We start from the raw sequence: 27,430 nt of genomic DNA, 5'->3' as shown, positions 1-27,430 counted from the left end.
GGCCTTGAGGTTGGCCAGGAGCTGGGTTTGAATCCCAGCTCCCCCACAAATCAGATGTGTGGCCTTGGGCAAGTGACTGAATTTCCCAATCCATCAGCTGGGGATATAATCTTGGGTTTCACAAAATCAATCACCTCATTTTCAAGAGCTATAAATAATTAAGCATATAATTTATACACTGCATATTTTAAAGTATGTAACTTGTAGATTGTATCAAGGGACCCAAGAAACAATGTAGAGACTTAAAAACAACATGTTGCCATGTCAGATGACACTTTGGCCTAAGTTATGGAAAATGCAATCGACCAAACAAGAATTTTCCAGCTTAAAGATACAGGATTCCAAACCTGGTTATTTAAAATTTCAATACTGAACTTATTCCCAGCCAAATACAATGTTTTAAATTCCTTGGTTCAAAATCTGTAAGAGTTAGAAATTGGGGTGATTAATTTTGGGTCCCCTTTAATACTCACCTCTCACGTGCCGGGTCAGCATTCCCTGCGACCATGTTATGGCTCCGAGGTTACTGTGCAGGGACACACACACCCCCCCCCCCTTTTTTTCTTGCTTTTGAGATGACTCAGGAGGAAAGGCTCCGTCACCACACCATCCCCCCTGGACACACCCTGCTGTCCGAGGGGCACCATTATAGTCTTCCTTTATTGGCTGTCCTTGTATAATACAAATCTGTGAGTTTAGATACAAAAAAATCTGGAAATAAAAGATAGAAAAGTACCCGCCAGGCACCCCCCCCTTCTTCCCGGGCCCTTCCCCAGCGGGCACTGACGTGAGGTAACTGAGCATCTCCTTCCTCTTCCCCCCACCCCAACTCCTGGGCCCCCAACTTGGCCCCTGCCCCCACGAGACCTTGGCCCAAGGAAGATGTGGGCCCCCGAGTGGGGGAGAGGGGTGATAGGGGTGAGCACAGCATTGGCAGTGAACGCAGCAGGTGGGCAGAGGGAAGCCCTTTGCTTGTGCTGTGTCTGGAAGGGGACGGCCAGACTTGGGGTGGGCACTCCTGTGGGGTCCAGAAGAGCCCCTAAGTGGGCCTCCCTTTTCCATCCCACCCAACACTGAAAGGTCGAAGGTCAACAACAGAAACTGGGAGATGTAGCTTGAACCGAGGGCACTCAGTGGGACGGTGGCCATCCCGCTGTGTCTGGGGTTTGGGGGAAGGGCACCACCAGCCTAAGTCTGGCAGTGAAATGGGTCCCTTAGCCAGGCTGGTCCGTCCCTGAATCCCATCCTGTCACAACCTGGGCGTTACAATGTCGGTTCTGTAGTGGTTGTGGGGGGTGGTTCCGGGGGGGGGGGCGGTTAGAAGGGTTGTTGGGGGGTGGGGTGTAGCCCCAGGGAGCGGGACTAGGGAGAGGTTGGGCCTCCATTCCCAGGTGTGGGCACCTGGAGATGCTGGGGTGGGCAGGGCAGCTCGGGCTACAGTTCAATCTCGAAAGTCTTCTGCAGGTCGCCCGAGAAGGGGTTGGAAGGCTTCTCTACAGCAGGTTTGCCTTCTAACGCTGCCCACTGAGCCTCAAAGGGGTCCAATTCGGGGGCCGGGGCAGGTGCTGGCTCTGGGGGCCAGGGTGCCCCATTGGGGCGTGGGCGGACCTGGCCCCCCGGGGCAGTGGGCATGGCCGGGGGTGGGAAGGCCCCGGCTTTCCCGAGCAGGGTGGCTGGCTGGGGCTGGAGCTGGGCGGCTGAGCAGAAGGCATTGGCCACCATCTGTGAGGGTGTGATGCCCACCACGGGCACCCGGGGCATGGGCGGGTAGCCCAGGCCCGGGTAGGCGGGCACAAAAGGGGGCTGCATGTGTGGGGGCGGCAGGAACACGGCCACCTGTGCAGGTGTAGCGTCGAAGGGCCCCACGGGGGCGGGAAAGGGCTGCAGGGCAGGGGCCACAGGGGGCACTGAGGCCGCTTGCTGCTGCTGCTGCTGCTGCTGCTGCTGCTGCTGCGCTTTGGCCACCTGGGACACCTCCTCTAGCCACCTCTCGGCCTCCGAAGGGGTTCGCTTGTGCCCGGGCTGGAAGGCCGCTGCAGGGGGCACGGAGGACTCACCCCAGGCAGAAGTCCCTAGAGGGAGGAGAGGGGCAGTTGAGGGGCATGGGCGGAGCCAAGAGAACCCGAGCCTGGGGATCAGAGTCTGCAGCCAGGCTGCGTGCCTTGAATCGAGTTCTGCTCCTCACCAGCTGTGTTGACTTTGGGGCAAGTGGCTTAACCATCCTGGACCAGGGCATGGTTCTGAAGTGCTAAGAAAGTACAGTGCTGAGATTCTAAGGCCCTAAGATGGGAAAGCACAGGCAAGACTGACAGGCACCAGCCCAGCTTCCCTTCTGATTGGTCAGTGCCAAACCTATTATTAAATATTTTTAATACCACCGTTCATTCTGGTACTTTGACAATGTATTGTTTTAGGAGGCTAAGATTTAAAGACTGCACGGATCGTTCTCAAAGTGTGCAGGTCTCACCTCGTGAGTGAGGTTCAATGGTTTTAAGCTTGTGTTTTCTAAGATTCTAGAGATCTAAATTGATAGTGCAGTTCCAAGTGCTTCCAGGGTTCTAGAACAAGCTCATGGCTCTAAGGTGGTTCCAAGGTTTCATGGTTCCAGAACTGGACGTTCTAATATCCTGTGATTCTGAGGCTGTAGGTTTCTCAATTTTATGGTTCTAGGACAGGAAAGTTTAAAATTGATCCCGTGGTTTGAAGTGGCCCCCCATGATTCTAACGTTATCTCATGGTTCTAGGATGAGCCCATGGCTCTGAGAAGACGCTGTGATTCTAAGATGATCCAAGGCTCTAAACTGATGCCACGGTGCCAGGACGGCCCCATAGCCTTTAGATGATCCGTGGTTCTAAGCCCGTGGGATTCCAAGGTTCCTGGAGTGTCTGAGGTACTCCCTGAGTGGAGCAGGGGGCTGTAGGGGGGCACTGCAGGGGGGCACTGCAGGGAGGGGCAGAGTTTACCTGCTGAGGCTGGTGGTGGCCCGGGTGCGGGTGCTCCAGCACTGGCGAAAGACGAGCTGATCTGTGTGCACAGGGCATTGATGCCATCGCTGTCACTGGCTCCAGGGGGCTCCATCTCAGGCACTGGGAAGTCAGGGAAGGGTGGAGGTCAGAGAAGAGGCCCAGGCCCTACCCTTGACCCCGTGCCCTTAGGTGGCCCTCTCTCGCCACCTGGGGTCCTTTCCCTCACAAGGTGTGTAGGTCGTGGGTCTACTCTGCAGTAACCCACGGCCGGGGCCACGAAAGTGCTAACTCCGTGCTTGTGTGTGCGTGACATCTGAGTGGTACGACAGCCAAGCGGTACGTGACATTTTGGTGGCTGGGGTCCCAAACCAGGGAGGATATCATGATCTGTGTATAGTGGGGCACCTGGGTGGTTCAGTCCGTTGAGCATCCGACCTCGGCTCAGTTCACGATCTTGTTGTGGTTCATGAGTTTGAGCCCCGTGTGGGGCTCTCTGCTGTCAGCACAGAGCAGGCTTTGGATCTTCTGTCCCCCTCTCTCTCTGCCCCCTCCCCCACTCATGTGCGTGCACGTGCTCTCTCTCTCTCTCAAAAATAAACGTTAAAAAAAAATCTGTGTGTAGCTACAAATCAGGAGAAATATTTTAAATGTTCGACAATATATATCAATTAAAAGATAAATCTGACCACATACATGGCAAGAGCTCTGATGAGTCAGGATGAGCGTTGGCCACACTGTTGTGCGGTGGCTGGGGATCATTCGTCCTCCTTTGGGTGGAGGGGGGGGGCCCTGTCCACCACACCTGGCCTGGCCTATTACACACATCATGAAGCTAGAGATGCACCTGTGCCAGCAAGACAGGGGACACTGAACAGGTGCGGTGGCCTCATGAGAGCTTGGGATGAAAAAAAGTGCCATCCAAATAGACAAGAGAAATGCCAGTGTGGTGGGACAAGAGCCTGTGACATCTCAGCAAACGGTCGTCTCCAAGGGAGCACATGCGATGCCCCACTGAGCATCAGAAAGAAATGGGCTGGAGGACTTAGCAGGTGTGACAGGGGCGTGCCCAGGTGGGAGGGTGCGTGGTTTCTAGGTCAAGTCTATGATGCCTGTAGTCCAAATAGGTGTGCAGCTTCTGAGGGCCTGGCATCTAAGTGTGACCGAGATCCAGGCGCGTGGCGTCCTGTGATTCCCAAGCGTGAGCCACTCCAGGCAGCCGCGTGTGATGTATGAATGTGTTTGCAAGCGTGCGTAAATCTGCAGGTGCGACTTCCACGTCTGTGCGAATCTGGGTGTGTGGTTTGTGAGTGTGCGCCAATCTGCGTGGGGTATCTGGACACGTGCCTAAGTGTGTGTTAATGGAAACATCTGGTTCTGTGACACCCAAGAGGGGGTGTGACTTTTGAGTCACATTAAGTGTGTGACTTCTGTGTGTGGCACCTGCGGCAGAGTGACATGTGTGAATCTGAAAATTCCGGGTGGCAGGTCACATCCGAGCAAGTGTGCGACTGGCTACGGGCGCGTGAAGCTTCCACCTGAAGCCTGGGGAGCCTGCCACCTCTCAGGGAGCGTGTGTGACAGCCCTGGGGGGTGCGTCATGGCAGGGTGCATGAGGACAGCAAACGCGAGGCTGTGTGAAGGCCGAGGGACACGGCGGGACACGGAGCGCGTGTGCGTCAGTCTCGGCAAGCAGTGGCATCTGCTCAGCAGTCACCTTTGCGAGCAGCCCAGCCTTCTGGACGCAGATCAACGCCTCCCACGCCAGTCCCCGAGGCCACGAGGGGTGGGTGTCTCCGATCTGGCATATGGAAGCAGGAAAGCAGGCCAGACCATGTGACTTCACCAACAGCTGGGAGGAGAGGCAGCCCGCTTGCCCACCTCCCTGGGGCAGAACGTGGTACCATGCCACCTCTCTTCCCCCTCTCTCGTGGCAGACGTTGCTTTGAGAACATGACACATGCCACCTCTCTCCTCTTCCTGGCCCATGGCAGACATTAGTAATCAAGCACGATGCGTTTTTCCCACTCAACTCTTTGCTCACCGTCCCCCTCACCTGGCCAAACCTCATGGCTCTACTGGCCAAATGCTGGGTCCTTGTAACTCCATCTTCCTTCCAAGAAAAACACAACAGCTATACTGCCTCTCCTATCACTGCCCAGGGCAGGCACTGCTAATAGATGATGACGCGTCACCGCTTCCCTCAGCACTGTCCCTGGAAGATGGGGGTGCCGCTTCTGCCTGATCCTCTGCCGACCAGCGACATCACAAATCCATCACTATGCTCCGTGACCCCTGATCCCCGTGCTCGCGTGTGCCCTTCACCTCATGTCTCCACTGGCCAAATTCTGGGAACCTCTCCTTGGGCACAACAGAACTTGTGCTCTCTCTTCTCCCTTATCCATGGCAACCTTCACTAATCAATCATATGGTGTATCGCCTCGCTCCTTTTTCTTGCTCATGGCAGGCACTGTAGGGAGATCATGACATATGCCATCACTCTATTCTCCCTGCCCTGGGCGGACGCCGTTAACCCATCACAATCCTCCCTTACTCTGAGCCTGTATCCTTCACCTAGTCAGATCTCATCTCTCTCTGGCCAGATGCTTGGAGGGAGCATTAGCCTATGGAGTCTCAGTCTCCTCCTGAGCAAAAAGGGGCGTCTAGGCAGCTTTCCTCTCCCCCCGGAACCCATGGCAGGCTGTGCTAATCAATCATGATGCATGCATGTGTGAGGTACCTCTCGGTTCCGTACCTAGAGCAAACATTACTAATTGATCACGGCTTATGCCATCCTTCTGCTTTTCCTTGCCATCAGTAGACATCGCTAATCGATCATATTTGCACTACCCCACCCCCCGCCCCCTCGATGGTGGCCGACACTGCTAATCCACCATGACGTGTTCCACCCCTCTTTCCTTTCCCGTGGCAGACAGTGCTAATCAATCAAGGTGTATCCACCTCTTCTCTATCTGTTGCCTCCTACAGAGGGTGGTATGGTATTGATCCTGATGTTCTTCCCACTGAGACACGGGCTCACCTGTGCCCTTCACCTGGAAGTCAGTGCGGCGCTGCAGTGTGGACGGCAGCTCATTCAGCCGTAGGCTCAGCTGCCGTTTGAAAGGTGAGTTCTTCTGGCTGAGTGCTGGAAACCCGCGGAAGGAACCCTGGCGAACCAGCTGCTCCAGGGGGGCATGGCGTCGGGGGATGGCAGCTGCACTGGTGCCTGCGGCCACCGGGGTGCCCGCCTCACCCTTCTCCCCAGGGGATGTGGTGGCCGGCGTCGGGGACACATGCCCAGGCTGGGCAGGGCCAGGAGCCGCAGATGGGGCAGCTGCTGCCTCTGCTGGAGACAAGGCGGGGGGACAGGCGGTTAGATACCCCACCGGGGCATTTGCTCCTCCCTCACCCAGCCCCCTTGATCGTCCTCCAATGCTGCCTTCCTCACCCAATGTGTCCTCTCCTCGCGACAGGCTGGTAAGAGCCCTGAAATGCCTCTCATCTTCACCAAGCCAATACCGCCTGCCCCAGGAGGCTCTTGGGAGTCCTCCTCCAGCCCAACCTTCTGTGTCGCTAGTTTCTGCCCCCAATCTGGCTTTCTCTGCTGCTTCTTCTGTTTTTCTCTCTGAGACCTTCTGTCTCCCTTTCTGATTAATTTAACGAACGCTTATTTGGCGCATAATGAATGTATCAGGCGTTGCTCCAAATGCTTACAAGTATTCAGTGATTCGAGCCTCACAGCTACCCAATGAGGTCGATATGACCGCTATGCCCATTTTACAGATGTGGAGACTGAGGCCTAGCAATGGTAAGTGACTTCGCCCAAGCCACAGTGCTAGGAAGGGGCAGGCTGACCCCAGAGTCGGTGTCCCAGACAAGTGCCCTAACCTGTCTCTCCCTCTGGCCTGCTCTCTCCACATCACGCTGTCTTCCTGTCACTCTGTCTGTTCTGTTTCCTACCGTTCTTCCCACCTCAACTATTTCGCCCCTCCCACCCGTTGCTACCTACTGTTCTAGACCCAGCTTGTTCCATCCTCTCCACTCTGGGACTGCCCTCTGTCCTCTGGGGGTACCTGGTCTCCCCACCTAGTACAAGGTGGGATCTTCAGAGGCAGGGACCCTCCCCCCCCCCCCAAGCCCTGTCAAAACACAAATAGACACCCATCCTCCAATCAGGGCCTCACCCGAGCTGCAGCCCAAATAGGAGACTAAACTCAGGCCCAGAGAGGTAGGGAGGTCACCCAGCACTGCTTCTCCCATCTTCCAGGTGGAAGCGGTGAGGCTGTCACCCAGGCCTGGCTGGGGGCAGCTTGAACCACGTGGGACAGGTTGGAACCAGGAAATCACCTCTGTCCCCACCTTACTGGGGGATCTCAGGAAGCCCCCTCCCTTTCGAGCCCCAGTTTCCCCGACTAAACCTGGGGTAACCACCCCTAATACTGCCCTCCTGAGGCCTCCTGAGAGGGTCAGTTGAGGCAGCGAATGTTCAGTGCTTTGGAATCTGACAAAAGCTCGGTAAACAACACTGTGAAAAGTGCACTGGTTCGCAACTCCTAAATTGGAAAGAGCTCTTTGTCAAAGGGCAAGTGAGGTGCCTTGAGACTGTAAATCGGCGCATCTACAGCAAAATGCTGGGTGATGTGTTCAGCAAATCATACCATACTTCGTAAACTCTCATTTTGCTGTGCAAGCTGTAAAGTGCTTTCTATAATGCAAAGTACCTGGAAACTATAACATCCTTTGGAAACAGTAAAACCGCTTGCAAACTCTAAAGCGAATGACATGTTTTGTAAATTCCAATAGCCTCTAGAAACAGTAAAGAAATACCTGTAAACCGTGAAGGACTGTGTACCCAGTGCGTTCATTTGTAAACAATATAAAACATCATATACTGGACCAGGCCCTCTGTTAACTTCATTTTGTATCTGCTTTGTGAACGGTAAAATACTTTACAAATTCAAATAGATGATGAAGGGGCACCCGGGTGGCTCAGTCGGTTAAGCATTGGACTTCAGCTCAGGTTGTGATCTCACAGTTCGTGAGTTTGAGCCCATGTCAGTCTCCGTGCAGACAGCTCCGAGGCTGGACCTGCTTTGGATTCTGTGTGTGTCTCTCTCTCTGCCCCTCCCCGGCTCGCTCTCTGTCTCTGTCTCTGTCTCAAAAATAAATATTAAAAAAAATAGATGATGTAAACTGTAAAATATTTTGTAAGCTGTGAAGAGCTTTGTAAATTGTCAAGAGGTTTGTAAATGGTCATGTTATTTATAAATAGAAACATACTCTGGGGACACCCATGTGGCTCAGTTGGTTAAGCCTCCGACTCTCTGATTTCAGCTCAGGTCATGATCTCACCGTTTGTGGGACTGAGCCCCAGGCTGTCAGCATGGAGCCTGCTTGGGATTGTCTCTCCCTCTCTCTCTGCCCCTCCCCTGCTCCCTTGCTCGCTCTCTCTCTCTCAAAATAAATAAACATTAAAAAAAAGAAAAGAAACATACTTTGTACACTCTAATATTCTAAGTAATAAAAAGTTCTGTTTTCCTAGCTCTTTAGTTAGAAATATTTTATTATTATTATTATTTTAGTTAAAAATATTTTAATTTTGGGGGCACCTGGGTGGCTCAGTTGGTTAAGCATCCGACTTCAGTTCAGGTCATGATCTCACGGTTCATGAGTTCGAGCCCCATATGAAGCTCTGTGCTGACAGCTTGGAGCCTGGAGCCTGCTTTGAGTTCTGTGTCTCCCTCTCTCTCTCTCTCTCTCTCTGCCCCTCTTGCACTGTCTCTGTTTCTTCTCTCTCTCAAAAATAAATAAACGTTAAAAAAAATTTAAAAAATTCATGTCCCTTATAGACACAGGTAATCCAAAATCCAGTTCAGCGTTCAGGGTCACCATACCTTGTGTTTATTACTACTTGTCAAATCTCTGTAGTCTCCTTTAATCTGGGTCAGTTCCCCATGGTAAGTTCTTCGTAAATTCTTTTTTTTTTTTTTTTTTTTTTTTTGAAAGAGAGAAAGAGAGAGGATCTTAAGCAGGCTCCATGATCAGCATGGAGCCCAACGAGGGGCTCATTCTCACAGACTTGAGATCATGACCTGAGCCAAAATCAGGAGTTGAATGCCTAACCGACTGAGCCACCCAGGTGCCCCAGTTCTTTATGAATTCTAAGCAGTGTTTTCCAAAAATTAAAAAACTAGAATACACACACACACACACACACACACACACACACACACACACACAAAACTGGGGGTGGGGGCACCTGGGTGGCTCAGTCAGTTAAATGACAGACTGACTCTTGGTTTCAGCTCAGGTCATGATCTCCACAGTTTGTGGAGCCCCATGTCAGGCTTTGTGCTTGACGGCGTGAGGCCTGCTTGGGATTCTTTCTCCCTCTTTCTCTGCCCCTACTCTACTCTCCCCTACAGCTCTCTCTCTCTCAAAATAAATACATAAACTTAAAATTACACTGTGACTCAGAACACAGCATGCTTATATTTTTAAAAAAAACACACTGTTTCAGGGGCACCTGGCAGTTCAGTCAGTTAGGCATCTGACTCTTGATTTCGATTCAGGCCATGATCTCACATTCATGAGCTCAAGCTCCCCATCGGGTTCGGGGTTGGGTGTGGAGCCTGCTTAAGATTCTCTCTCTTCCTCTCCACTGCCCCTCTTCCCCCCCGCCCCAACATGCAGGTGGGCACATTCGTGCTCTGTCAAAAAAAATTAATTAATTAAAAAAAAAAAAGAACACAGTTGTAGAACTTATGAAGTATTTGCCACTTAGGTACAATGTTAGAGTTTACCAGGTTTTTTTTCTTTTTTCTTTGTGTGTGTGTGTGTGTGTGTGTGTGTGTGTGTGTGTGTGTTTATTTTTGAGAGGGAGAGAGAGACAGAGCATGAGCAGGGGAGGGACCAAGAGAGAGGGAGACACAGACTCTGAAGCAGGCTCTAGGCTCTGAGCTGTCAGCACAGAGCCCGACGCGGGGCTCCAACTCACAGGCTGAGATATCACGACCTGAGCTGAAGTCCGACGTAACCAGCTGAGCCACCCAGGTGCCCCTTACCAGGTATTTTTTTAAACCCTTTTGATGGCAACCCAGAACAAGAAATACCTTTTGCACGGTAGCCTGTTACACACACACACACACACACACACACACACACACACACACGCACGCAAATATATACGCTGAGATAATAGTATCATTCAACTACACTTACCCTTACTACATTCAGCTAATCTGTTATTTTCTATTCTTTTCTATTTCTTTTTTTTTTTTTTTTTTTTTTTCAGCGCAAGCCACAATCCACCAAAGCTGACTTCACAACCCATTAGCCGGCCCGGATACACAGTTTGAAATGCCTCATAATGAAGCGCCGGGAGCTCTGCTGTGATTTGTGGCCTGCAGCACACCGCCCAAAGAACTCCTTAAACCCAAGTGAGCTTTATAAACTGGAACCAAACTTTGTGGTTGGTGCTCTGCTTTGTAAACTGCAGAGTCCCCGTACCTCTGCAGCTCTCCGCAGCGACACCGGATCCCCAGCCCCCAGCCCCCCCCCTCCAACCCCCACCCCCCCCACCCCCGGGGCCCACTCTGTGCCCAGCCCTGCCCTCTGCGCAGCACCCACCTTTCTTTTTCTCGGGGGCCTCTCGCTCAGCGGGCCGCCCGCCGCCCGACAGGCGGAAGGAGCCCTCGCGGGCGAAGCTGGTGCGGCTGGCATCGAAGGCGGCCGTCACCCCGCATTCCTTCTCCCGCCGCTGTTTCCGCTCCAGGCAGGCGGCGAAGGCACAGCCCACCGCGTGGCTCAGCCTCTCGCCCTGTGGGTGGAGATCCGCGCGCTTAGAGACGCTGTGCTGTGCAGGCCGGACGCCAGACGCCCTGGGTTCCCCGCGGCTGGGTGTCGGGTGATCCTGGACAAGCGCCCCCACCCCACCCAGGGGCCTCAGTGTGCGTCTGCACCGGGACGGAAACAAATGACAGCTCTGAGGGAAAGAAGCCAGAAACAAGAGAGCAGTGCCGCACCGCTCCATTTACGCGAAGTTCGAGAACCAGCAAAACTCATCTACCGTGAAAAGAAAGTCAAAGAGTGGCCGTTCTTTGGGGGGTAGGGGTGGGAATTTTACTTCAAAAGAGAATGACCTGGGGTGGGGGCGCCTGGGTGGCTCAGACGGTTGAGCGTCCGACTCTTGGTTTCCACTTATGTCACAATCTCAGTTTCGCGAGTTCGAGCCCCATGTCGGGCCCTGTACTGGTGGTGTGGAGCTTGTTTGGGATTCTCTCTCTTTCCCTCTCTCTCTCTCTGCCCCTCCCCTGCTTGTGCTCTCTTTGTCTCCCTCAAAATAAATAAATAAGTAAACTTAAAAAAAAAAGTTAAATTCTTAAAAAATGAAAACAAAAACAGCCCATTTCTTGAGTACATATTTTTTTTTTAATTTTTTTTTCAACGTTTATTTATTTTTGGGACAGAGAGAGACAGAGCATGAACGGGGGAGGGGCAGAGAGAGAGGGAGACACAGAATCGGAAACAGGCTCCAGGCTCCGAGCCATCAGCCCAGAGCCCGACGCGGGGCTCGAACTCACGGGCCGCGAGATCGTGACCTAGCTGAAGTCGGACGCTTAACCGACTGCGCCACCCAGGCGCCCCTCTTGAGTACATATTTAAGAGGCTCCAAGGCCACACTGATTCTGGCTTCCTACTTTCCAACTGCGTGGTCTCAAGAACACCACTCTACCTTTCAGTGCCTAAGCCTCCCTGTCTGTAAAATGTGGGCCCTGACAGCACCCACTTAACAGGGTTGTTGCAAGAATTACATGAGCTAATATATGCAAGGAGGCACATAGCACCGGAAGCCGGCACGAGAGCCTAGCACAGGGAAACACCACATAGGTGTCACTTTAAATCTGTCCACCCTTTGTTGGAATCTTCACAATCATGCCAGGAGATGGACATGCTTATGAGCCTGTTTTACAGATGAAGAAACTGAGCCTTAGTCAACACACCCGTTCTAAGTGAGTGGCAGGGTTGGGATTCTCATGAGATCAACCTAGCTTCTGTTTCCTCACCAAGATGCTCAGCCACCTTTTATTTATTTATTTATTTATTTATTTATTTATTTAAAGTTTATTTATTTTTGAGACAGAGAGAGACAGAGCATGAATGGGGGTTGGGTCAGAGAGGGAGACACAGAATCCGAAACAGGCTCCAGGCTCTGAGCTGAGAGAGCTCACAGAGCCCGACGCGGGGCTCAAACTCACAGACCGCGAGATCATGACCTGAGCCGAAGTCGGCCGCCCAAACGACTGAGCCACCCAGGCGCCCCTCAGCCACCTTTTAAAGATAAACTTGGGAACAGAAGTTCTCAACAAAATACTAGCATGCTGAACTCCTCAGCAGAGTAAAGAGGTTATGCACCAAGGTCAAGTGAGATTTATCCCAGGAATGCAAGGTTGATTCAACCTATGAAACCAGTGAATGCAATACACATTAACAGAAAGAGGGAAAAAAGCCACATGATCATCTCCATTAATGGGGAAAAAGCATTTGACAAAATCCAACATCCTTTCATGATAAAACAAAGTTCAACAAACTTGGAATAGAAGGGCACTTCCTCAATCTGATAAAGGATTTTCATGAAAAACTCACAGCTAACATCATACTCAATGGTAAAAGAGTGAAAGCTTTTCCATAAGAATAGGAACAAGATGAGGATGCCCATTTTCATCACTTCTTTTCAATGCTGTACTGGAAGTTCTAGCCAGAGTAATTAGACAAGAAAAAGAAATAAAGGCATCCAAATTGGAAAGGGAGAAGCAACGTCATCTCTATTTGCAGATGACATATCTTATATATAGAAAATCCTAAAGAATCCACAAAGGAACTATCAGTGGTAATAAATGAATTTGGCAAAGTTGCAGGACATAAGGTCAATACACAAAAATCAGTTATATCTATATACGCCCGCAGTGAACAACCCAGAAATGAAGCTACAACAATCCCATTTACAACAGCGTCTAAAACAGTAAGATGGTTAGGAATAAATTTTTTTTTTCAACGTTTTTTATTTATTTTTGGGACAGAGAGAGACAGAGCATGAACGGGGGAGGGGCAGAGAGAGAGGGAGACACAGAACCGGAAACAGGCTCCAGGCTCTGAGCCATCAGCCCAGAGCCTGACGCGGGGCTCGAACTCACGGAGCGTGAGATCGTGACCTGGCTGAAGTCGGACGCTTAACCGACTGCGCCACCCAGGCGCCCCAGGAATAAATTTAACCAAGGAAGTGAAAGACATGTGTGCTGAAAACTACCAAACATTACTAAACGAAATTAAAGAAGACCTAAATGAATGGAAATACATCCCATGTTCATGGATTTGGAAACTTAATATTGTTAACATAGCAGTATTTCCAAAGTGGTCTGTACATTCAATGCAATCCCATCAAAATCCCAACAGACTCTTGAAGAAATAAGAAGAGCTGCTCTTGCAGAAACAGCAAAGCTGATCTTAAAATTCATATGGAATTGCAAAGGACCCAGAATTGCAGCCAAAGGAATTTTGAAAAAGAACAAAATAAAAGAATTTACACTTTTTTTTGAAGAATTTTATAAGTTTTAAAAAAAATTTTTTTTTAAGGTTTATTCATTTTTCAGAGACAGAGAGAGCGTGAGCGGGGGAGGGGCAGAAAGAGAGGGAGACACAGAATCCGAAACAGGCTCCAGGCTCTGAGCTGTCAGCACAGAGCCCAGTGCGGGGCCCGAACTCACGGACGGCGAGATCATGACCCGAGCTGAAGTTGACGCTTAACCGACTGAGCCACCCAGGTGCCCCAAGCATTCACACTTCCTGATTTAAAATAGTACTCCAAAGCTACAGTAATCAAAATAATGTGATACCGCCATAAGGATAAACATACACATCAATGAAATAGAATTGAGAGCCCAGATATCGACCCACACATTTATGGTCAATTGATTTTCAGTGAGGGTACCAAGACTATTCAAAGGAGAAAGAATAGTCCTATTAGCAAATGGTGTTGAGACAAATGGATATTCACAGGGAAAAAAAATTAAGCTGGACCCCTACCTCACACTGTTTACAAAAATTGACTCAAAATAGATCAAAGGCCTAAATGTAATAGCTAAAACTATAAAAGTCTTAGAATAAAACATGTAGTAAATCTTCATGACCTTAGATTTGGCAATGGGTTCTTACGACACCAAACACACAAACAACAAAAGAAAAAATAGATACGCTGAATTCATAAAAATTAAAAACAATTTAGGGTGCCTGGATGGCTCAGTGTTAAGCATCTGACTTCGGTTCAGGTTATAATATCACAGTGTATGAGTTTGAGCCCCAATTTGGGTGAACCCTGCTTCTCTCTCTCTCTCCCGCCTTCCCCTGCCCCTCCTAGGATTCTCTCTCTCTCTCTCTCTCCTCTCTCTCTCTGCCCCTAGCTCACTTGCACCCTCTCTCTCTCAAAAAAAAAAAAAAAAAATTAAAAACAATTTGTACATTAAAGGACACTACCAAGAAAGTAAAAAGACAACCCACAGAATGGAGGAAAATTTTTGCAAATCATAGAACTGATAAGAATCTACTATCCAGAATATATAAATTTCTTACAACGCAACAATAAAAAGACAAACAGTTGAAAAAAATGGACAAAGGATTAGAATAGACATTTCTCCAAAGAAGAGAAACAAGTGGCCAATAAACACATAAAAAGAGTCTCAACATCATTAGTCAGCAGGGAAATGCAAATCAAAACCACAATGAGATACCGCTTCACACCTACTTAGGGTGGCTGTAATTAAAAAAAAAAAAAAAAAAAAGGAAAAAAATAAGTGTTGGCTAGGATGTGGAGAAATTGGAACCGTTGTACATTGCTTGGTGGGGATGCAAAATGGTGCGGAAAACAATTTGGCAATTCCTCAAAAAGTTAGACGTAGCTCTACTATATGATCTAGCAATCTAGCTTCTAAGTACAGACCCCCCCCAAAATTAAAAACAGCTATTCAAACAAATGCTTGCACAGCAATGTCCACAGTAGCATTATTCACGATATCTAAAAGGTAGAAGCAACCTAAACATCCATCAATGGATGAACAGAGAAAACAACTTGTAATAGAGCCATGCAATGGAATACTATTCAGCCATGAAAAAGGAAGTCCTGACACACGCTACAACACAGATGAAGCCTGAAAACATTCTGCTAGGTGAAAGAAGCCAGTCACAAAAGACCGCAGGCTGTATGATTCAATCTGCATGAACTATCTAGAAGAGGTAACTCCATAGAGACAGAAAGCAGACTAGCGGTTACCAGGCTTGGGGAGGTGGGTGTGGGGAACAGAGAGTGACTGCTTAATGGGTATAAGGTCCCTTTTAGGAGTGACGGTAAGGGTGCCTGGGAGGCTTGGTTGGCTAAGGGTCCGACTCTTGATGTCAGGTCAGGTCATGACCTCATGGGTTGTGGGTTCGAGCCCCACATTGGGCTCCATGCTGACAGCGCAAAGCCTGCTTGGGGTTCTCTCTCTCCCTCTCTCTCTCTGCCCCTCCCCAGCTTGTTCTCTCTCTCAAAATAAGTAAATAAACATTAAAAAAAAAAAGGAGTGATAAGGGGCGCCTGGGTGGCTCAGTCGGTTAAGCATCTGACTTCAGCTTAGGTCATGATCTCACGGTTTGTGGGTTCGGGCCCTGCGTTGGGCTCTGTGCTGACAGCTCAGAGCCTGGAGCCTGTTTCAGATTCTGTGTCTTGCTTTCTCTCTGCCCCTCCCCTACTCATGCTCTGTCTCTCTCTGCCTCAAAAATAAATAAAAACATTAAAAAAAAAAAAGAGTGATGAGGGGTGCCTGGGTGGCTCAGTTGGTTAGGCATCCAACTCTTGATTTCGGCTCAGTCATGATCTCATGGATCAGGCTCTGTGCTGACAGCGTGGAGCCTGCTTCGGATTCTATCTCCTTTTCTCTCTGCCTCTCCCTGCTTTCTCTCTTGCAAAAATAAACAAATAAATAAATAAATAATAAATAAATAAATATTAAAAAAAAGAGTGATGAGAACACTGGAAACTAGAGATGATTAGTGAACAGCATTGCGTGTATACTAAATGCCATTGAACTGTATGCTTTAATTTTTTTTTAACATTTATTTATTTTTGAGACAGAGAGAGACAGAGCATGAACGGGGGAGGGGCAGAGAGAGAGGGAGACACAGAATCGGAAACAGGCTCCAGGCTCTGAGACATTAGTCCAGAGATTGACACGGGGCTCGAACCCACGGACCGCGAGATCATGACCTGAGCTGAAGCTGGACGCTTAACCGACTGAGCCACCCAGGCGCCCTGAACTGTATGCTTTAAAATGAAGAATTAAAAAAAATTTTTTTTAATGTTTATTTATTTTTGAGAGAGAGAGAGAGGGTGGGGGGAATGAGAGTGAGTGCACAAGCAGGGGAGGGGCAGAGAGAAGAGAGAGAGAATCCCAAGCAGGCTCTGCACCGTCAGCACTGAGCCTGACACGAGGCTGGAACTCACGAACTGTGAGATCATGGCCTGAGCCGAAACACCTAACTGACTGACCCGCCCCAGGTGCCCCAAGTACTTGTCACATGAAAGCAACCGCTCCTAGTTACTGAACATTTGTTATGGGACCCTATTTAACACTTTCTGTGTGTGACCATAATATACAGGCTTCACCAACACACCTGTCAGCAGCCACTGCTATTATCTCCGTTTTATGGAGGGGGAAACTGAGTCCCAGAGAGGGAAGCCACTTGTGCCCGACGTCCCACAGCTAGGTGGGGTGACACGGAATCCACACTAACCACATGGCAGTGTGTTTTCCAAAAATAGCCACAACAAGTTTCTGGCAACCACACGCTCTTCCAGAATTATGTCATTCCCCTATCAGAGGTGGAGTCTGTGTTCTCTCCCCTTAGCCTGGGAAGACCTCTGTGACTGCCTGGACAAACACAGTATCACAGAAGCAATGCCGTGGTCTCCAGGACTAAGTCCACACAGGCGACAGCACTTCCTCCTGGCGCGAGCTTGGGCTCTCGCTCTCTCTCTCCTTTAACTCACTTGGAAGCCCTGAGCCACCGTGTAAGAAGTCAGCCCTCCCGAAGCCTCCAGGCTTGGAGAGACCTTCTGGAGAGGTCCTGAGACTACATGAAGAGCGGGAGATGTCCGGCCAGTCTCCTGGTGTTACAGCTCCAGACTGTAACAGCCATGACCGACTCTGGACCCACCCAGCTGAGCCTTGTCCGAATTCCTGACCTACAAACCCCCCGAGAGATAATAAATGATTGCCGCTAAACATTGGGGCAATTTGTTACGCAGCCACAGGTAACTGCTACAACTGGTACACTATGCCCCAGAAACAGCAGTTGCTATGGGCTCTGGGCTTCTCGTATCTCCATGCTAGCCCCCCAGCCAGCCATAATCAGTACTGACTAATCAATCCTGACATGCTCAAATTTATCTTTCTCCCCCAGTTCTGAGATCTGGAGTTGTGCGTACGAGTGAGGAAGTTGGGGGTACTAACTAGTTTTGGGGGTTCAGAGCTCTGAATTTCTGAAATACGAAGGAATCCTTGTGGGGGATACTGTTAGAATCTGAGAGGGACGCATGTCGTTTTACTTGCCCGGTATCCATTCCTCTTGCTTTTGGTAACAGCACCCTGGATTCCCTTTGGGGAGCTCCCCCTCAACACTAGGTATGTCAGGCTGTGTGCTCCAGCCTCCCCTGACCAAGGGGTGGGCAGTGACCCATTGCCAGGCCAATCCCATGCCCTCTTGTTGGAATTTTAACCCACGACACTGGGAGGCTGGATTCATTTCTGCAGCAATGCAGTGAAAGGAACTGTCCCCTGACGTTCTGTCCCCAGGCTGCCCAGCTCCCTGACCTTTCTGATGCTTAATGCTCTGACTGTCCTTCGATTCTGTGAGATGCCTCCTATCACACTATTCTGGATTTACGTTAGCCAGATTAGTTTTTGTTGCCAGCCACTGAAGACTGGCTAATGTACGCAGCTGAGACTGCCTTCCTACCAAGTTGGGTGGGGTCTGAGGTCAGGGTCCAGGGAACAGGACAGAATAAAGACTATATTTTCCACCATTTTTTTTTTTTTTTTGCAGCCAGGGATGTCCAACGGGATGTAATTGTTCCGTGACTCCCCAAAAGGAGAGGGTGTGCCCCTCTTCATGCCTCCCTCCCTCATGTGGCTGGAATGAAGATGTGAAGGCTGGAGCATGTGCACCCATTTTGGATCATGGAGGGGAGGCCACAGCCCTTGATGAGCAGAGAGAAGCACACCAATCCTGCACTGCCTGCCTCTGGATGTCTTTCACATGAAACAGGAACAAACTTCTATCTCACTGAAATGACTGACAGCTGGGGGTTTTCTGTCAGAGCCTCAGAATCCTAACTGTGAGACTGTATCACAGAAGACAGTCCATTTGTGGCTTTCATCAGATTCTCAGAGGGGGCCTTCACCCCCTCAAATGTAAAGAACTGCAAACACAATGAATCAAGGCTGAAAGAAGCAGGAGGACCTGGGGGGGTATCTTTGAGAAGGGCCGGAGGGAGCCTGCTGGGGGCAGGAAACGCTCTACAACTTGACCTGGGTGGGGTTTTTACATAAGCCAGAATTTTACAGAGCTGTGCCGGGACCACCTGTGCATGTTACTATATGCATATGACCCTCGTAAAAAAGAAAAGTAAGAGAAACATGAAGAACCACTGATAATGAGGCGGACGATAACTAATGTTTCCCCGAGCGCTTCTGATGTCCGGCCATCATTCCAAATACTTGGTATTAACCCACGCAAGCTTCCCCATAATCCTCTAAGTTAGGAGCTGTGAGGACACAGGGCATGGAGAGGAGAAGGGAGGGGAGGGGATAGGAGGGGAGGGGAGAGTGACTGGCCCGACTCCAGGGAGACAAGACTCAGCCTGGCTTCCTCCCGGTGATCCTTCCTCCGGTGATACTCACAGAGTCCTTGAGTGCCAGGAAACAGTGGCAGATCCATCGGCGGGTGGTACCGTCACGGCAGATGTAGGAGAAAGCCTTGTCCAGGTTGCGGTCAGGGGCACAAAAGGAGACCTTTTCGATGGTCTGGTCTACCAGCAGGTCCTGGAAGGTGGCCAGGGAAACCAGGAGAGGAACTTGAACTATCTTTCACGTACTTATTCAGCACTCCCCTTAGCGACTGCTCTCTGTCCTGTTCCGCACGGGGTGGGGACCCTGCACCCATTGAAACAGCAGTGGGCCCTGCTCGCATGCACGGGGCTCCCGGCTTAGTGTTGGAATCAGGCCCATCACCAGACAGAGGCACAGGCGAGGGGCCAGGGCCGGGGTGGGGGAGGTGCAGGGACCTGTGGCGGTCAGGAGCGGGTGCCTGACACAGCTTGGTGAGGAACCAGGCAAAGCTTCCTGGAGGAAGTATTTTTTTTTTAATGTTTTATTTATTTTTGAGAGAGAGAGAGAGAGAGAGAGAGAGAGAGAGAGAGAGAGACAGAGCACAAGCGGGAGAGGGGCAGAGAGAGAGGGAGACACAGAATCCAAATCAGGCTCCAGGCTCTGAGCTGTCAGCACAGAGCCCAACGCAGGGCTCGAACCCACGAACTGCGAGATCACGACCTGAGCCGAAGTCGGACACTTAACCAACTGAGCCGCCCAGGCGCCCCTGGAGGAAGTATTAACCAGGCAAAAAGGCAGGGAACAGTCTTTCAGGGTAAAGGAACTGCGTGTGCAAAGGTGTCCATCCCGTTCAGTTGGTAACCTGACTCTTGCCCTGTGCTGCCGCCTCCTTGGGCAGTCTCTGTGCAGGGAAGTCGATGGTGAGCAAACAGATGCTCAGGTCCGGGATGCTCCCGTCTGGCTGGGAACACGGACAAGAAACACGGAACAGCTAACATCCACTGATCTGAGCACATATGCTGCCCCAGGGACGGTTACACGGCACGCATACACCTTCTCACGTAAGGGTAGGGGCCATGTTTATCCACATTTTACAGATGAGGCAACTGAAGCACGGAGGGGTTGAACCTCACACTCTGGGTCACCCCGCAGATACGTGGGTGAGCAGGGATGCCAGCGAAGGTGGCTGCTCCACACCCACTACCTGCGCCAGCTCACAGGTAACTGTAGGACTCGGTCCTGAATTACGACCACGAGGAGTGCCAAGATGCTGCAGGAGCACATGGCCTAGAAGGTCCGGGAGGGAGGGACATCATGGGGGTGGGTGGGAAGGTGTGCTGAGCCCCGATTCAAGCAGGGTGAGGAGAGGGGGCCCACTGGGGCCCACTCCCACCCCCCACGAGCCTCCTACCTTGGTCTTGTCATCCACCACTCGGAGCCCATCGGCTGACACCCAAAGGACGGACTTCACGGACTTCCGGCCCATCTGGGGGTGGGGGAGGAGGAGAGAGGGCCTGGTCAGGGCTGCCTCTTCCGGTGCGGCCCTGCCCCCTCCCGGCCCAGCCCTCACTCACCGCCTTCAGCTTCTTCACAGCGTCTTCACACACGTGCATCCCCCGGGACTCCTCCACCTCCACGTGGCCCAGGTACTTGGTGGGGAGGAGACGGGAGGACAGGAAAGCAGCACAGTAATCAATACCGCCTAGTGTTTCCCGAGCAGCTGCCACGTGTCACCCAATGTCCCCTAGCCCATCACACACATTAACTCACTCGCGGTGCCGCCACTCTGCGAGGTGGGTCCTCTGTTCCCATCCCAGATACACAGATGAGGACACTGAGGCTAGCGAGGAGTTCTGACTCCCATCTTGCCTCTATTCCTGGCCCTAACACGTTACTTCCCGTCCTTCTAGGGGCCAGAGTCTGCGTCTCCGGGCCTCAGCACCGGCCTGCCAACGACCCATGGGAGCTGGGGTGCGCTCACCCCAGCCTCCTTACCCCGTTGGGGGGATGGCTCTATTTCCCAGCATTTTCCCGATGACATCGAGTCATCGAGTGCCCACAACTGCAGGTTAGTGACACAACCTTTATTCGCTTTCTTTCCTTCCCAGCGTTTCTCACACTTCCAAATGGACCCGCCCACCCCCACCCACTCCATGCCTACTTCCGGGGGGGAAGGGAAAAGAAAACGGAAGGTTTACGACAATCGGCTGTCGTCACCCAGCCAGGCAAGGGACTAAGTTGGGAGTTGAACCTGAATCCTGCTGTCTCCCTCACGGAAGCGCAGTGTGCATTTTGAAGAGTCGTGATGGTCTAACCCAAAAAGCACCTCACAGTAAAGGGCTGTGCAAATACCACAGGCTTTTGTGGCCTTCCGGTGCCTTTTGGAAATTGTGAGCTCCCAGAGGATGGGGTGACTCAAGGAAGAATGTCCCCTGGCTCCCCAGGTAATACCTTCCTGGTACAAGAGAATGCGTGTTGGGTTTTAATCCCAACTTTGAAGGGCCCAGGCTGTGGGGTTCTTTGGGGATGCGTCGTCTCTCGCATTTGGGCCAGGGTCTCAGCCACATCGCCCAGCACCCCGGGGCCCCGGGACCGCATGCACACAGCCCCTGCCCGCGCCCCGCCCACTCACCCTGACTGGGAAGCTGCAAGTGCCCTTGCGCACCGCATCCTCGTCCGCCTGCCACTGGTGGGGGCGTGACGCCTCCGGCACGTAGGCTGGTTTCCGCCGCCGCAGGCTCTGCCGTAACTTGTTCATGGTGCCCGCCCCTTCTGGTGACACAGGACAGGGGCGCGGGTCAAGGGCAGGGAGGGTCAGATAACACGGGATCTGGGTTACAGGGTCAGGGGGTCCCTGGGTCAGAGGGCGTGGCACTCAGGGAACATGCAGCGGCAGCGGTCAGGGGCCACTGGAAAACGGGGCAAGGGAAGGCAGGGGCGTGCCAGAGTCAGCGGTGGGGATTCAGAAGAAAAACATAGGGCAAAGGTGCATGGAGGTCTGGGATGGGGGTCAGGAGTCCGCTTTGAGCTGTCTGGAGATTGGGGACGTGGCAGTCCAGAAGCATGAGGATCCAAAGTAATGGGGAGTCGAGACATTGGAGGGCATGGGGGTTAGAAGGCATAGGGCTCAGGGGTCACAAGGCCAGGATTTTAGGGGTAGGAGGTCAGGGGCTGAGACGGTCAGAGGGCACAAGAGCTGGTGTTGCACGGGTCTGATGTGGGGGATGTGGGAGGCCTGGGTTCGATGTTGGGGGGACACAGAAGGTCCAGGGACTGAGGTCCAGAACCCGAGGGTGTGGAGGCTGGGGGCTCATCTCTGTGCCTCTGAGATGCACTCCTCTGACAACTGTTTCTGGTCTAAGGCAGGAGCCCCTGGGGCACCTGTAACCATCAGGGGAAGGGGCAGTAGTGGAGGTGGCCACAACGGAGGTGGGGACAGTCTGTGCTAAGACAGTCTCTCTGACTGATAAGCCATACGGACTGTCCCAGGAGGAACCCGAGGGGACAAGGAGGATAGAACACTGCCAGCAGATGGGGACTGTGTGTGTGTGTATGCGCATAACTGGCGGATTCCTGAACGTTGTCTGGATCTAAGCATGCAGAGATCATCTGTGAGCGTGTATTTCTGAAGGCTGAACATACAGAAGGACACTGGTCTGACAGTGGCTGTCTGAGAAAGTGTGTGTCCGGAAATGCTATCTGTGAGGGGGGGTCTGGGTCCAAGGGTGTGGTTGTTTCTGGAAGAGTAGGTCCCTGAAGGTTGCTGCCGAAGGGGATCGAAGTGCGAGAGTGGTTGTCCGTGTGTGTCTGGGGACCGTGCCTGTGACGATGTGTGCGAGCATGAAGCCGTTGTCTTTCAAAGGCGTGGCCGTGACCGTCATCTTCCAAGCCGTGTGTCTGCCTGAGGGTGTGGCTGTGGTCTTCGATGGCGGTCACCTGTGGCAGTGTGCAGCTGTGAGGCTTGTCCAAGAGACCCTGCCCCTGGCCGAGAGTGCAGCGGTTGAGAACGTGGGGCTGTTGTCTGTGAGAGTGTGTTCACGAGTGGTATTTGTGAGGGTGTGACTGATGGTCACTGAGTGTGCGGGGAAGACATTCGAGGGTGTCCCCTCATGAGTGCGACTGCGCCTCCGCAGCCTTTGCGGTGGGAGCAAAGGGACAGTTCCTCTGGTCGTGCCAGGCTGACCCACCTGCTTGCTCAGCCTTGCCCTGGCCCCAGCTGGTCACTCACCTGGCTCCGTCCTGGAGGTTTCGGGGGGCCCCAGGGCCCCACAGGGGGCTGGGGGCAAACGCTGCTCAGGCCTCTTGGGTCCGCCCTGCCCAAGGAAGGGAGGAGAAGGTGAGACACTGGCTTGGGTTGGGGCTCGGTCCCCTACCTCCCCACCTCTTTGGACAACAGCCAACCCCCCCCCCCTTCCATCTCAGGCTCCCTGGTGAGAGCCCTGGTTGTCATAGCAACCGTTACTCAGGAGATCAGCCACCTGGTAGCAAGGGCCTAGGAATGAGTAGGTGTGTTTCTGGGGGCACGTGTTGGGGATGTCCTGGTCTCAGGAGGCAAGGGGACGGTGTGAGGAGGGAGTGGCCTTGACCTCTAGACACCTGTCCAGGCTACACATAAACATGCGGTCACATGCATGCATGCAACTCATGTCTACAGTCGCCCCAGGCACCTGGTCACAGCTCTCCACGTGTGGTCATACACAGGCACGACCACAGCCACACACACCGCATCACACAGATGCACATAAACAGTCGCAGCCACAATAACCATCTGGTCACAGATCCACGTTCACAGACACGGACGTTGTCCACGCGCATCTCCAGCCCCAGCCTGCCGCGGCACTGCCACAAACATCTGGGCCCATCAGCTACCAAATATGTGGTCACTTCTGTCTTCTCAGCCACATACCAAGAGCTGGGCCCAGGCAGAGGAGCGCACTCCCCACGACAGTCATGACTCCTCAGGCCCTCGCCCAAGACACTCATGTTGCAGACCCACGCACACAGAATCACGGCAGTCAGAGGGCACCCATTCGCCCCAAGTCACACACAGGCACAAGTGCTGTCACATCTGACACACGTTTGGCCACGCACAGCCACATCCAGTCACAGCCACGTGGGTTTAATCATCTACAGGCCCACAGCGGCACACGGGTACCCAGCCCCTCTGGTATCGGTCACACCAACGCACCGTTTTGGTCACGTGCTGTCACAGTCACACACACCCTGTCAGGGGGGCACACATGCGGTCACGGTATGAGCCACACTTACACAGATGGTCTTCCACACCCAATCACACACAGAGACACCGACGGCCATGGCCTACGCCTTCTAGAGACACAGGCACGCACACTCAAGACACGCAGGTAACCAGAGACAACCGTCCCTAAGGATGGCCACACTCAGGGACGGCCAGACAATTTGCCGGTTCAGAGTCACAGCCATACACATTTCAGAAATGGCCACGTGGGCAAAGTCACACGGCATCAGTGTCCACATTACCCAGCCACGTACCCTGGTCTCGATACAGTCACCCCACGTCCCACCGTGTCACCCCATCACAGAGAAACGCACAGTCTCTCTTCAAGCGAACACACAAGTCACAGGGATAAGCATGTGGTCGCATACAATCAGAGCCCCGTGTGGACAGACACACATCTCACACATAGAGACATCAGCACACAATTTCTACTTCACACATCACGAGCACACAGTGATGAAGAAAGAGAACTCAGAAATGCAGTGACCCAGGCAAAGCATTTATAGCTGAGTTGACACAGAAGACATGGTCCCTGAGAGAGCCACGTCCACAGTCAGGACAGTCACCCAGTCACCAAATCACGCAGACTGAAACCCAGGCAGTCCAGCATGCACATGGGGACACACACACACACACACACACACCTATAAATGCACAGAGTCACTTAGCATCAACACACAGAGCTAGATGGAGTCATTTATACAACCCTTGTTACACAGATGTGGCCATGAGCACACATGTGTAAAGTCACAGTGCCATTACACAACCACATACAACGTGACTTCATGTACAATGGCAGACACACACCCAGAATTGCAGGGAGACTTGTGTGTCACACAGACATATGCGTGACCCACATATACAGTCAGTTACGGACACAACTACAGACACTCACAAGTCAGTGGGAGAGTGGCACATGGACATAGAGTCATAGACACAACTCCATGTACACAGTCCCAACTCCACCCACAGCTTGTCAGCCACACAAAACTCGCCCAACCCCACGCCCAACACACACACTGTCACAACACAGTTATAGCTACCAAAGCACACACCCAGGGTCACAAAAGATGTAATCACAGACACAACCACGCAGTCACAACCATGCACACACAAACACACACTAAAAAGTGACAGGGTTCTGCACAAGGAGCAGCTGTCAAACACACATAGTCGCACAAATGCTGGGGTCACAAACAGACACAAACGTGCGCACTATGAGACACAACCACAAGCACAACACACAGACACACATATAGGATTCCTCACAGTCACCAGCTCCAGCACACGCGCGCGCACGCACACACGCGCGCACACACACACACACACCACAGTAACACAAACACCGGGTCACACTCTTAGCCACCTCCCGTCGCTTGCTTCCCCCCTTCCCCCCAGGTACCACACACAAAGCCACCCGTCACCCGTCACCGTCACCGCAGACGCTGCAGACAGACAGGGCTGTGCTGGGTCCCTGGGGAGCCACCCCCCACCCCCAGCCTGAATCCTGAAGCCTGGGGGCCCATACCCAGGAGGGGGAGGCGGCGCATTGTCTGCGGGTGGGGCCACTCCCAGGCAGCTGGGCAGCCCCAGGGACCCTTGACCAAGCCTTTAGGGGTTACCTAAAATTTCCCTATTTTATTCAGGCTAGGTGGGGGGTGGAGTCCCAGACCCAGGGACCTTGTTTTGAGAAGGGTCTATTCCTGGGACGCCGCCCAAGGATTGGGGGGGGATGCTGTGCCCAGGGTGTCTCTGAGGCCTGGGTACAGACTGTGCCTGGGATGCCCCCTAGGCCTTGGCTTGGTGGGGAAGCCATTCCCAGGGACCCCAGCCTCAAGACCTTGCCTAGAGGGTTGTTGTGCTCAGAGACCACCTCAGGGAGGGAGGGTAGGGATTGCGTCTGGTCTGGAATGGCCTCCTGGAGGCCTTGGCTTGATGTGGGGGTTGTGTCCTGGACCCCATCCCCAAAACCTTGCCCAGGGAGTTGTACCTAGAATCTGTCCCCCTGTCCTTGGTTTCTTTGAGGGGCAGGTCTACGTCCAAGATCCCTATCTTCAGGGCCTTGGCAAGAGAGGGCCTGTGCCCCAGACCCCCTGTCTCTCAAGCTTTGGCTTGGTGGGGGCCTGTTCTGGACCCCCCACCCAGGCCCACCCTCCCCAGTCTTGGCACCCTCTCTCCATCCGGGCGCCGCGGCCGCCTCCCACCCTCCGCCACATCAGCAGCGGCGCCGCCCCCCACCCGAGTCCCCCCTCTCCCGCCCTTCTCACGCTGGCCGCCGCGCTGCGGGACATCCAGGGCCCGGGCGCCCCCGCCTCCCGCGGCCCCGGCTGGGCCCGGATCCCCGAGCGCTGCTGCTGCTGTGGCGGCGGCGGCGGCGGCGGCGGCGGCAGCGCGGTCTGACGCGGGCCGGGGCCGGGGGCCGGGGGATGGTGCGGGATGCACGCGAGCGAGCCTGCTCCGCTCCCCGGAGGATTCCGTTCCGGGGGCGGGGGAGCGCCCCTCCTGCCTCGGCTCCCCGCCCCAGCCCCGCCCATTGGCCCGCCGCCTGCGGGATATGCAAAAAGAACCCCGCCCCGGCCCGGCGCCTGGCCGGCTCAAGCCCCACCCCCTGGCCGGCAGGCCACGCCCATACGCAGATATGGCCCCGCCTACTCCAGCGCGGCCACCGCCCCGCCACGCCCATTGGCCAGTCCCCGGTTGAGGCAGCATGTGAGCCTCGCAGAGACCTTCCCCCCAGGCCCATCCTGGCGTGGGCTCTCTTCCCCTCTGTGACCCTTGACCTCCGGTCCCCTTCTGTTCCACGTCCGCAAAAGAGTTGCTTCGGGAAGCTCTTTGCCGCCCCACATACCCAAATCTTCCAGCTAACCCCACGGTTCTTCCAGCCTAGCGGGGGCGGGCAGGAGCGGTGACGAGGCACTTTTTGCAAGGAAGGGGAGGGGGAATGAACAGACCCCGGCATCCTGGTGCGGGAGCCCTTCAGCTTTGGGGGCGGGGGCGCGAGGCTGGGACCTGGGCGCGGTTCTGGCCGCCACTGCACCCCAGCTCCCACTCAATCCTGTGGGTTTGGCAAAGCAGCTGGCAGGGGCATTACGGCCCATTAGCAAAGGCGAGGTTGCTGGGAGCCGAGGGGAGGGAGCGAGGGGCCTGGGAGGTGGCCGGGGCGGGGGGGGGGGGGGGAGGGGGGGGACGGGGACGGGGAGGGCTGGCCTTCTCAGCTGCCATGGCCTTTTCGAGCAGGTGGTCAGCACGTGCGGGAGGGGGGGGCGGGCAAGTGGGAGGGAATGGGTAGAAG

At 53.1% G+C, this 27,430-nt stretch overlaps 1 protein-coding gene across 9 annotated transcripts; it reads right to left on the bottom strand.

Annotated features, from left to right (window-relative positions):
• Window positions 1–641: 641 nt before the first annotated feature.
• Window positions 642–27,112, bottom strand: NUMBL (NUMB like endocytic adaptor protein). 9 transcript variants are annotated; one of them, XM_045046883.1, is made up of 11 exons: window positions 26,987–27,112; window positions 23,110–23,194; window positions 21,514–21,653; window positions 20,456–20,530; window positions 20,293–20,367; window positions 18,954–19,094; window positions 10,594–10,783; window positions 6,005–6,310; window positions 4,682–4,765; window positions 2,965–3,087; window positions 642–2,072 (listed from the first exon to the last, which is right to left on the bottom strand). In XM_045046883.1, the coding sequence occupies exons 1-11, from the start codon at window positions 27,095–27,097 to the stop codon at window positions 1,435–1,437; spliced, it is 1,968 nt and encodes a 655-aa protein (XP_044902818.1). In that variant the 5' UTR covers window positions 27,098–27,112; the 3' UTR covers window positions 642–1,434. The 9 variants fall into 9 exon arrangements, with proteins under 9 accessions (XP_044902818.1, XP_044902819.1, XP_006941304.2 ...); XM_045046884.1 differs by having other exon boundaries at window positions 21,514–21,650; XM_006941242.5 differs by lacking the exon at window positions 26,987–27,112 and adding an exon at window positions 26,406–26,682.
• Window positions 27,113–27,430: the final 318 nt, after the last annotated feature.

The sequence above is a fragment of the Felis catus genome, chromosome E2 (genome assembly GCF_018350175.1).
Source record: "Felis catus isolate Fca126 chromosome E2, F.catus_Fca126_mat1.0, whole genome shotgun sequence".
NCBI lineage: Eukaryota > Metazoa > Chordata > Mammalia > Carnivora > Felidae > Felis > Felis catus.
This window is presented reverse-complemented; position numbering and strand designations above follow the sequence as displayed.